General features: G+C 44.1%; 1 protein-coding gene and 1 pseudogene across 3 annotated transcripts in view; one reads left to right on the top strand and one right to left on the bottom strand.

Annotated features, from left to right (window-relative positions):
- The window catches only part of LOC100476451, a 51,568-nt pseudogene extending 42,702 nt beyond the window's left edge, over positions 1-8,866 (bottom strand).
- TTC39B (tetratricopeptide repeat domain 39B) overlaps positions 8,819-12,298 on the top strand; it is a 124,315-nt gene continuing 120,835 nt past the window's right edge. Inside the window, exon 1 of one of the 3 annotated variants that reach the window (XM_019796083.2) lies at positions 8,819-9,116. In XM_019796083.2, coding sequence (XP_019651642.2) covers positions 8,877-9,116 — 240 coding nt within the window. In that variant the 5' untranslated portion in view covers positions 8,819-8,876. The remainder of the gene's footprint in view (positions 9,117-12,298) is intronic. The other 2 variants (XM_011220644.3, XM_034663929.1) reach the window with 2 other exon arrangements.

Genomic DNA, 12,298 nt, shown 5'->3' with positions numbered 1-12,298 from the left:
TATTTGACAGAGATAGAGACAGCCAGAGAGAGGGAACACAAGCAGGGGGAGTGGGAGAGGAAGAAGCAGGCTCATAGCAGAGGAGCCTGATGTGGGGCTCGATCCCGTAACGCCGGGATCACGCCCTGAGCCGAGGGCAGACGCTTAACCGCTGTGCCACCCAGGCGCCCCTGTGGCCAAACTTTTTAAGGAAGATGTGCTAATTTTGCCATTTGCCACCTACAGTGCTTGAAAAGCGATCCCTTGAACAGAGCGTAAAGAGGGAAAGTGCAGCAGTCAGGAGGATAGTTTTTAGAATCAAGCATGCCAGAGTTTGCATTGGATCCTTTTAGATCCTCTGAAGAGGATTGAATTATGATTATTTAATGAAATATAGTTGATACACAGTATTATACTTGTTTCAGGTGTACAACATAGTGATTCAACATTTACAGATATTATGAAGTGATCTCCAAGGTCCCTTATTATCTTTTCATCGGTTAACTTGGTTGAACTCAAATATAAACACTCTTTCCCCTTTGGCTACTGAAATTTCCTTTCGGTTCTTTTAAGCTTAGCGGGGTTGCTTGGAGTTGGCCTCACATATGCATGGCTTGGGGGTCAGCCAGAGATCTGGGTAAGAGTTTATGCCCCCAGAACTTGGAACTTTCCCCACTACCTCTTCCCCTTCTTGGCTATGTCCTCTCAACTTCCAGCTGCTCTGGTTGCCTTGTACTCTGTCCTCATGTTCTTTTAATCAACTCCACTGCACAGACCATCCTTTGCCTAGTGCCATAAGAAACAAGAAAGTCACAGAGTAAGTAAGTAAATTCTCTCTCAAGTGTGAGACCCCAGCTGTCTTCAGAATTTACCTTCTTTGGGTCTTTCTTCAGTGCCTTTGGGCAGGTTTTTTTGGGTCAAGAGTTGTTAGCTACAGGGGCTCCTGGGTGGCTCAGTTGGTTAAGAGTCTGCCTTCAGCTCAGGTCATGGTCCCAGGGACCATGGGATCCTGGGGATAAAGACCTGCGTTGGGCTCCCTGCTCGGTAGAGAGACTGCTTCTCCCTCTGTGCCTCACCCCTGCTCATGCTCTCTCTCACTCTCTCATTCATGTTCTCTCTCTCGAATAAATAAATAAAATCTTAAAAAAAAAAGAGTTGTTAGCTACAGGAGGCACTCGTCTGGATTTATTTCAGTGTTCTTTGCAGTTTGACATCTATGATTTTTATCCATCCCTTGTGCATGAACAGTGCTATCAAAATACATTTTGAGTCCACCAGGGGTCTATGTCCCCAAAGGGCTGGAATTGCCTGATAATGGCAAAACTAACAGCCAATGGGGTGGGAAGTGGGTGGTAAGGGAGCTAACACGTTTCTGGGATATGTTTGTGGTACTGAGGCAGATTTGGAGTATTTAGTCCTTTTCTAATCTGTCCAGAAACAGCCTCCAGACAATGGTTATAGCTCTTAAAAATACCTTTTAGTAAAGGGTCTTGATGAGGGGAATCCCCACTCAGCAGTGACTTTGGGCAAGTCATCTGAGAGCCTCAGTGTTCTCACGTGTAATGTGAGCTCTGCCTACCTCACAGGCGGTCGTGACGGTGCTTAGGAGACAAGAGGACAGTTCAGACATGCAGAAATAATACTGCGCTGACTCTCACCCTAGACGCATGGTCGAGCGGGTCATCCCAGGTAGCACCCGAGGGCCGTCAGCCTGGAGCCCACTTTATTTTCTTATTTCTTTCTTTTCTCCTTCCTTCCTCCCTCTCTCTCTCCTTTCCTCCCTCCCTCTCTTCCTTCCTTCCTTTCTCTTTCTATTTATTTATTCATCTGTTTAAAGTATAGTGGACATACAATATCCTATTAGTTTCAGGTGTACATCACAGTTATCTGGTATTTTTAGACATTATGAAGCAATCCCCACTGTATGCCTAGTTACCATCTGTCGCCAAAGTTATTACGATATTATCGACTATATGAGCCAAATTTTCAATATTTAAACATGTTTCCAGATAAAGCTACCTGTTGGGAAACCAATGGGGATGCCAAGTTAGCTGGAAACATCAAAAAGAAAAGACAATATATAGTTTCTTCTACAGGTAGGACAAAGTATATCAAATAGCATAAATGATTTTACCTTACAAGGCTTTTTTCCCTCAAGCACATTAGCTAGTTGACACCATGGGGGAAATTACTTGAGATACCTGGGAATTTGGGAACATGGAAAATTATCTATTTGGCAACTTCTACTCACTATTCACTCACTTATAACTGTGAATGAAGGAGGGCTTCTTTCTTTTATTTTTTATTTTTATATTTTTAGAGAGAGAGAGACTGTACACAGGGTGGGGGGGGACAGGGGAGGGACAGAGGGAGAGGGAGAGAGAGAAGAATCCTAAACAGACTCCCCACTGAGCGTTGAGCCCAATGTAGGGCTTGATCTCATGACCCTGAGATCATGACTTGAGCTGAAATCAAAAGGGGGACGTTTAACCGACTGAGACACCCAGGCACCCCTAGGAGGGCTTCTTTCAGTCCAACAATTAGAATCCCAGCATCTATGTACTTTAACCCTTATGTTGTATTTGACATGCCCCCAAAGACATGAAAGAATTGAAGTGGATTGTTCAAAGGTCACAAATCCAGGACTCAAGGAAGCGAGGAGATGAGACTTTTCTACTTACTGGTGGTCTGATATCTGCCTGGAAGTCAGGCTCACTTGGAGCGGTGAGGATCTATCTTTTTTTCACATCGGTCAAACAGACAAAAAAATGTAGGAAAATGAAATGAAAGTGGTTTTATTGGATCACATGGAAAATAAAGATATATTCTTACCACTTAGATTTTATTGTTGTTGTCGGAAGAATATCAAGGAGAAAACTCACAGCCTTTCATTGAGATGGAATGCTCATGTTAGACCTTGTACGCTTAGTAGCAACACAAAAGCCCTTTTCTCGTTTCTCATCCTGAACTCTTGATGGGCTATGTCGGGCAGGTAGGCTGCTTGTGCCCTGAGGACTCAAGGTGCTTGCCATAATTTAGAGCAGTGGTTCTCAAGGCACGGTTCTTGAATTAGCAGCCCCAGCAGCAGCCAATAGCCCTAGCAACAAGTGGGCCCCACCCCGTTCCTACCTAATCAGAAACTGGGGGTTGGGCCAGTAACTGTGTTTTAACAAGCCTTCTAGATGATTCTGCTGCATGCTCAAATTTGAGAATCACTGCTTTTGAGACACTTAGAGCTAATTATTACAGAGCTGAGTCAAAACTGATTTCAGAATATAGATGTTACTACCTGTAAGTCGAGAAGGTTTGTATCTGTGACTCCTCCTCTAGGTAAGCATAGGAACTGCTCTGATATAAACCCAAAGTGCCCAATCAGAAGTGTTATAGATACTGGGACTAAAAGAGGATATGAGAATAGAATTGAAGATGGTCAAAGATAATTATGGGTTTGCTAAACCTATGCATGAAATACAATGAGAAGATCACTGAAGAAAAAAGCAGAATGTGGAAATATTTGGACTTGTAAGACATTAAAAGTCTCCAGCAATGTGAAGGGAAACATGCCAGGGGCACCTGGATGGCTCAGTCAGTTAAGCATCCCCTTTGGCTGGGGTTGTGATCCCAGGGTCCTGGAATCGAGCCCCATGTCAGGCTCCCTGCTCAGTGGGGAGTCTGCTTCTCCCTATCCCACTCCTCCTGCTTGTGTGCACGCTCTCTCTCTCAAATAAATAAATAAAATATTAAAAAAAAATGCCAGAAAAGAAGGCCCAGCATTGCCCAGAGAAAGAGGACTTGTGGGAGGTACCCTCCGGAGAGAAGGTGTACGTGGGCTGCTCAACTGCTCCAAGTCACCTTCTCCAATCCAACACCAATCGGAAGCTATAAATGCTTTAGCCCGATAAGTGGGAAGGTATGTGGGAACCCAGAACATCTAATAACACTTTGAATTAGATATGTATACCTTTAGATTTAGGTTTGTTTGCATATCATGGAAAACGCAGTATAATGGTGGGTTAAACAAGATAATAATTGATTTATTGTTCATGTGATATAAATGTAGGATCGGTAGTCAGTACTAGTGAGGCAGCTCTCCTGTTATCAGGAATCCAGATTCTTTTTGTCTCTTTGATCCACCATATTAGTTCATGGTTTCCATTCTCAAGGTATTAATTCATGGTCCAAAAGGATGGAAGGAGCTCCAACCATCACATCTCTTCTAGGCTGTGGGAAGGAGGAGAGGAAGAAGAGGGAAGGGCACATGCCTCTTTTTTGAGTCCTTTCCCTTTAAACAGCTTTCCTGGAAGTCAAATATGATATATTTCATTGGCCAGAATTTAATTATATCAGCCATTCCTAGTTGTAAAGAAGTCCTTGAAAATGTAGTCTTTTAGCTGGGTACCGGGCTGCCTTATATAAAATCAAGTTCTGGGGCTCCTGGGTGGCTTGGTGGGTTAAGCGTCTGCCTTCAGCTCTGGTCATGGTCCCAGGTCCTGGGATCCAGCCCCACATGGAGCCCCACATAGGTCTCCTTGCTCAGTGAGGAGCCTGCTTCTCCCTCTCCCTCTGCAGCCCCTCCTGCTTGTGCTCTCTCTCTCTGTCAAATAAATAAATAAATAAATAAATAAATAAATAAATAAATAAAATCTTAAAAAATATCAGGCTCTCTTACTGATGGAAAAAAGGGAGACTGAATAGCGGGTGGTAATGAGCAGTCTCTGCCACAGAGTCCATATTTATTCTTGGTTTTAAATCTTCAACACTACTCTAGGTCTCATATTGCCAAAGTTAGTCTTTATTATGCTTTTCTCTTCCCTGGGTCACACTTTCCTCTTTTGAAAAAATGAGAGTAATGTAATTTAAAGAGATATAAAGAAAATAAATAGGAAGGTGATTGGAAAGATCATATACATATACATGTACATATATTATATATACTTTATAAATATATATTTATAACAAAGAACTGATAAACAGGGTAAAATGAATGTTCACCCAGCTCCAAATGCCTAGAATAGGGATATTCTTAAGGGAGGATTTCAGCACTACCAAATGATGAGGTTTTTCCCCTAGCATTTAAGCCTCTCCCAGAGAAATGAATTAATCCCTTTTAGGTCACTGAGGGAACTCTAAGTGCTTAGCTCTTGTATAATTTTGAAAAAAATGAGTTGGCATTAAAGACAGTTATCATGCCTTGCACATTATCCTAAGAAAAACAGTATTTACTTTTTGGATTTCATGTAAATTGCCATCTGTAATCTCTTTCATTATTATTGGTTTGCTCCTTTTTACAAAGCAGTGGCATTACAAGGTCTAAGCAAAATTCTTCATGTACCATGAACTTTTGATACTTTCAGTTGGTCACTCAACAACCATTTATTAAGTATCTGTTAAGTTTTGGGCACTCGGGTTTTATTAGAAAAACAAAACACAGGGTCTTTCCCTGATGGGAGTTCACTTTGTAGTGTGTGTGAGGGGGGTGTTGTTGAGCGAGACAGACCACGGACATGTAAACAAATCAACAAGATAGTTCAGATAGGAAAAAGTGCTACAAAGGCAGTAGGAGGACATGGAAGCATGTAATTGGGAGGGAAAGGCTATGTTAGAGGGGAAAGTTCTCCTTGAGGAGCTAAAATACCAATGTGAGACAAAGCCACTGACAAATGCATAATTTACAATGAGCACTTATTTCATGGATACAAGCATCTAAAAATTTCTGTTTCTAAATGGAAAACCATTCTCTCCCCCACTACACAAATGATGAAGATGCAACTTTTATTTAAATCAAGTATCAACAAAGAACATCAACATCAGTTAAGGGTAACAGGTTCAGGAATACTAAAGATAAGATTGTGAGCAGTATTAGAATTATTTTGAAATTCAAACAGATCCCAGTAGGTGCACCTTCAAAATTAAAGAAAAAAATGAGGCACTCGTTCTTGCTTAAATCCTGTTACTTACTTTTGGGAAATTAAATATTGAATGATCTCACTTGACTGTTAAGAGTACAACGTCATCAGCAAACTGGCAATGAATTCTGTTGCAAAAATGAATCAATTCTAATTGTTTTTTGAAAAAAGCTATTTTTTTTAAAAGAGTTTATTTATTTATTCGACAGAGATAGAGACAGCCAGCGAGAGAAGGAACACAAGCAGGGGGAGTGGGAGAGGAAGAAAGCAGGCTCACAGCGGAGGAGCCTGATGTGGGGCTCGATCCCATAATGCCGGGATCACGCCCTGAGCCGAAGGCAGACGCTTAACCGCTGTGCCACCCAGGAGCCCCATGAAAAAAGCTATTTTATATTGGTGATTCATGATCTTGCAAAATCATACATGTGCAGACAAAGCTGGGATCTGCCAGGAGCACAGCAAATTTGATTAGATGTTCCAGTGGCTAGAACATATATAGTCAGTGTTTATAAATGCTTCCTTAGATATACGAGTGCTGCTTATCTAGTGACGTGAATTTAAGACATACAGAGTTTCAAATTTGATCCCTGATATTAAGAAAAAAAAAAACAAAAAAACGCCCACTGGACTTTATCTATAAGAATAGAGTCCTGAAAAATTAGACGTGATTCTCATTAAACATCATCATGCCACTAATTAGAGCCAACTTGTTTTGTATCTCTTCAAAATTTGAGATGAAATTTGTAAGACAATAACAAAGCATACAGGAGAGGAAGAAGCTACCAATAAGATAGCTTCACATCAAAAAGATGTGATATTAATTTAGGAAACAATGAACTTTAAAAATCGGAATCATCTGTGAGTAATACAGAGTAGAATCTGGACCAGGAAGGAAATCTAGCCTCAGAAAGTGAAGCAAAACAGAAAAGGGGGTGGAGGGGAGGAGGAATGGAAATTTTCAGGGATATTGGAATTAAAAGACCTTTAGTTTCCTTCTAGCCCCATCTATTCGATTCAAAGAGCATCCAAAGAATGTGCTAACCAGTGAAAAAAAGGCCTTACTGAGATGTTATGTAGATAACCAAAAATTCACCCATAAGCATACAATGATTTGTAGAAAGTTTACAGTGTTATGCAACCATCACCACAATCTAACATATTTTTTCATGTTGTTTATGGGATAGAAACCACTTTATTTTTCTTTTATAAAGTTACATAGTGATTTGTTAAAATCTTAGAGCAAGTTTCAAGGATGTGAAGGGGACTCACTGAAAATGGCTGTAATAGACATGTGTAGGCAGTTGGTTTACTGCAACAAGGAGAAAGAGAGGCAGAGTGGCTGGAGGCAGGACAGAGTAATGGTTACCAGCCACCTCTTATAGTCAGACTGCTGGAGGTCAGATTCACGCATCCTTATCTGCTTTAAGCTGTCTGACCTCAAACAAGTTACTTGAACTCTCTGAGCTTCAGTTTACTGATAATAGTACCTACTTCATGGGGTTATGAAGGATAAATGAGATAATATGTATGTGGTACACAGCATAGTCCTGACACATAGTAAGTACTCAGTAAATCTCAGCTATTTTTTAAAATTATCACTGGATGGCCATATAAATAGCGTTTCATGAGCCATACACAAAAGACCACATGTTCTCTGATTCAATTTATGTTAAATTCTAGAAAAGGCAAAACGATGGTGATAGGAAGTAGATCAGCCGTTGACAGACGCCGGGGAGTGGGGGTAGGAAATTGATAGCAAAGGGGCACAGGGAGTTTTTTAGGGTGCTCTATATTATTATTGGGATAGTGTTTTGTAAACATTCGTCATGGAATTACACACTTAAAATGGATGAATTTTATTGTGTGTAAAATAAAGCGGGCAAAAAATACCCCAACCCAAAAAATATAGCTTTTAATTTCCTAGTTGGATAGTTAGAGCATGTTAGAACATTTTACATGTTAGAAGCAAGAATAAATTTCTAGAGAAGACTGAGTGGTTTAATCAGATAAGCGGGGGCCTCTTGATTTCGGTTTAGGGCACTATCGAGCCCCGCCCCCATCCCGCTAGGGGTGGAGCCTGCTTAAGATTCCCTGTCTTCCTCTCCCTCTGAGCCTCTCACCCTCTCTCTCTCAAAAAAATTTTTAAAAAATTAAAAAAAAGAATAAATTTCTAAATTCAGCCAGCAAGTATTTGTTGAGTGCCTACTTTGTGCAAGACACTGTAATAGGTGTTGGGAATGCAGCCTGGAAGAAGCCGGCATCTCTACCTTCAGAGAGCTTACAGTTCAAGCACGAATTAGATACATGTGTTTGGGGTTACAAAAGGGGTCAGGGTGGGATGCTATGGGGATGACATAACCGTGACAGGGGAGTGGGAGGAGTGGTAGAGGAGCTCCAAGTTGTATAAATATCTGTCCCATGGATTTTCTTTTATTTTTCAAACATACACAGAAGCAAACACAGCGTACCTCTATCCGACATGGTGCTTGGGAACGTGGCGTGACAGAGGCTTCTGGGTGACGGGTGATGGTGAGTGACTCAGGGCTGCCCTCTGGTCCCACTATCTGCGAGACAGGGTGTCCACCTGGCGAAGGAAGCTGACTGGTATTGGCCCAAGGACCAGGTGATGCTTCCATCCGCCTCAGGGGTAGCGTGGCCTTGACCTTGATCTCGTCAACCCGGTGGCCTCTTGACTGCAGGCTGGCACTAGCCCTCAGCACGGCACAGGAAGCGGGTCCCCTCAAGTACTCTCCAAAAGGTGGGCCAAACTTAAGTCCCAGTCTGCGAGACGACTCCCCCCACGAGATGACCCCGCCTACTGGTGACCCCGCCCACATGGGGGGGTCCGAGGCCGATGCCGGCTGGGGGCGGAGACGCGTTGAGGGAACCTGATTGGCTCTTCAGTTTGAGCCTCCTGGGAAGGCGGGGCGAGGCCGGCGGGAGGCGGAGCTTGCGGCCAGGCGGGCTGCTTGGCGCCGGCTGGGGAAATGGATGCTCTGCAGGTCCGCGGGAGCCGGGGGCGGGGAAAGCACTCGCTCAGAGGCGCGCTGGCCCCGCCCGGGACCCGGCCGGAGCTCGGGGCCGCCCCCTTCCTCCCTCACTGGCGCTGGGCTGAGCCCGGAGCCGAGAAACGGAGTCGGCCCTGAGCTGCCTGTTCGGTTTTTGGGTGGCGGCAGCCTGAGAAGGAACATGGCGCTCCTAGGCAACGGAGCAGAGCTGGAGACGGACGAGGTACTGACTGGTGGGGGTGCGGGCACTGCCCCTGGAGTCCCGGAGGGATGAGCGAACCTGGGCAGGGACGGCCAAGGTCCCGCCCCCTTGGTTCCTAGTCCAGGACAGGCAACCTCCCGTCGGAGGAAGGGGCAGGGGCTGCGGATGGGGGCACCCGGTCTGGGAGGTCTGTCCCAGCGCGAGCGTGGAGGGCGCTCGGAGCGGAGGCGGTGCGGACGTTCTGGGCGCTCGCACCGTGGGGTCGTGGTGATAGAGGACACCACGTCGGAACTGCGGGTGATGGGTGCGAGAGCGCGGGAGCGCGGGACCCGCTGCACTGCGCTCTTCTGAGCTTTTTCAGGAGCGCCAGGGCTTTTTTTTTTGAAGTCTGACCCTGAGGTCCCGACACTGGCCCTCTGGGGTTTGCGGAATATCACTTCTATGGAAGTTTCCAGGTGTCAGAACCGAAAGGCTTACAGTTGGGGACAGGAGGGGGTTAGCTTGGGCGGGGGGAAGGAGCCCCGGGGGTGTCTGCACGAGCGGGCAGGGCAGGGGCTGCCGAGGGGCGGGAGGGCTAGGGGACTGGAGCAGCCGCCCAGGAGTTGGTGCTTTCTCCTCCGTCCACAGGGCACAGGCCTTTCCCATGCAGGTCCGCAGTGTCGGTGGTGGACGGGGGAAGGCGCTTTGAGAACCGACTCCAGCCTCCTGACTTCTCAACTGTATTTAAGTCATTAGTCCCTTCCTCCTGTGGCCGGTGCGCGGGGGTCTGAGCACCCTCGGGCGCGCGCGCTGTACCTGTTGATTTATGGACTGTTCCTTTCAGCCCTTGGCAGCTCGGTCGAGACGCTCCCTCTTGCGCTGGAAGTTGAGGCGGGCAGCAGGAGCAGCGGCCGCAGCACCCACAGTTGGTGCTGCTGCCATTTTACCTGACTTGAATTTTACAAGTTGCTGCCGGGGGAGGTTTAGTTTCAAATGATGCAATAGTGGAAGATCTGGAGGAGGCAGGTTAAGATTCCTGTCCATCCCTTTAATGTTGGGAAACTCCTGATAATGAATACTGTGTTTTCAGTGTACCCCTTAAAATAAAAGCGAAACAAAAACTAAACTACAGCTCCTTTACACGATGGACAGGCAAGAGGGCAAGCCAGGCTGTTTAAAACCTTTACAGCCAGTCCCTTGCAATGAGGACCCCCGAGATCACAAACCAATGAACTAGAGCTTGCTAAATTGCATCTTTTTATTGTTGAAACTTTTACACTACATGTAAAGGCAGATGATGATGTAGCGTATTTGTTGCTATTTTCATCCATGACAACCTTTCTTTATTTATAGCTTTAGACTGTCTCTTGGTATGACCTGGAGGCTTCTGTTTTTCTTTCTTCCTGTCTTAGTTCTTTTCTATAATGGAGGTAGTAAAACGTTCATCGTGCTTTGACTATACATACACTCCCTTCCTCAAAAGTTTTTTTGACTGTCTGTTGCATATTAAATTAAGTATTCGTATGTCTGTCATGCAAGGCCCTCTGTGGTATGATCTCAATTTGAAGTTCCAGCCCATCCCCAGCTGCTTCCCTTTGTATAATCAGTTAGTTTAACGGTGTTATGTCAGTATTATAAATGAGGAAACAAGACTGGCAGTACATAGTAAATGTGGATTGAAATTTTTGAATCCCTAGTCAGCTTATCTAAAAAGATTTGGTACTCTTAGGGCTATATAGTGTCAGGGCATTGTTGAGCTAGAAAGGGGATACTGTTAATTAATGCTTGGACAATAGTTGTAAACTGGGACTGTCCTGGGTATTTCGAGACCTATAGCCACTCTAGCCATACCCACTGTCTACAAGGTGAACTGAAGTGTTGAGATGCATGAGGTAGGGAGGAGGACTCTAGGTCCGTGGAGGAAGTTAGGTTTTGAACAGCAGAGAGCTTGGCACACAGATTCTTGATAAATATACATTTGTTGAATGAATGAATAAAAGCATAAATGATGTTGCCTAATAATTTTCTCAGTGTTTGCTATATCTTTCATTTATTAAATTCAATACCTATTAGATTCCTGTTATATGTAAGGTACTAATTGGTCCTAGGAGATGAGCAAAGTACAAACAATTTTTTGTTCATGCCAGATTCGCTTTTGTCCCTCCATGGTACACCATTTCTACTGGTAGAAATTTTGCAAACATTTATTGAACATTTGCTCTGTGCTCAAACTTGATAGGTGCCTTAGAAAGAGAAGACACAGTTTTAGCTCTCTAGGATTTTTTGGCTAGGTAGGGAGATAGGACATGTGTACAAGAACTCTAGAATAGAGCTCAAGGCAAGGTAAGCAAGTACAAAGTACTGCATCGTGGACTGGGGACACCTGACTTATTTGTAGAAAGTCCCTAGTCTTTCAGTGGGCTGAAGCACTGTACCATGAATGAACAAGACCCTGTTTGTCAGTTTTACTGGGCATTTGAAGCTAAAATGGCTATTTCAGCTGGGGAACTTTTTAAACACTTAATACATTTGATAGTCTTTGTGGCCATTAATTTATATTCCAGGGGAGTAGAAGGGACAAAGTGGTGTAGTTGGAAAAGTAGTAGGCTGGGGATTAGATGAACCGGGCTCTCTGTCACTAATTTGTCCAGTAGCCATTTACAAATTATGTGTGCAGACATCTGCCTCCAGATACAGCAGTGAACTGGACTGATCAGGTCTCTGTCTATAGCTAGTGATTTCATTGAGCAAGTCTCTCTTTCTCTTAGGGTTCTTTTAAGCTTCCTCATCTGAGGAAGGAGAGGCTGGATGAGCCCTAAGTGTTCTTCCAGTTCTAGAAGTCTATGCTTTTTTGGGGGAGGCTCCTTTTTGGGAGAAGAGCTAATAATATGGGAATTCCCTTTCTTTCAAAGTTTCTAAGGAGATGATAGTAGTAGAGGAGCTGTCATGGTAGCTGGTGGATGGGGTGCTTTCCTGGGTGAACTGGTGTTTGTTGTTGTTGTTTTGTTTTTGTTTTTTTCCTGTTTAGTTGCTAGGAGGATAAATGTGGGAACATAAAAGTTAGGGCTTGCAACCTCAAGGGTGGCAAAAATTGTTTCTGGAGGGAGGCAGAAGCATTTTAGATATTGTAATGGTTTTGTAGCCCTTCAGAGCTTGGTCAACAATATCTTATTAACATTAAAATTTCTCTCATTGAGTTTTCTTGGGTATTAGGTAAGCAATGT

This window comes from Ailuropoda melanoleuca, chromosome 7 (assembly GCF_002007445.2).
Source record: "Ailuropoda melanoleuca isolate Jingjing chromosome 7, ASM200744v2, whole genome shotgun sequence".
In the NCBI taxonomy this organism is placed as follows: domain Eukaryota; kingdom Metazoa; phylum Chordata; class Mammalia; order Carnivora; family Ursidae; genus Ailuropoda; species Ailuropoda melanoleuca.
This window is presented reverse-complemented; position numbering and strand designations above follow the sequence as displayed.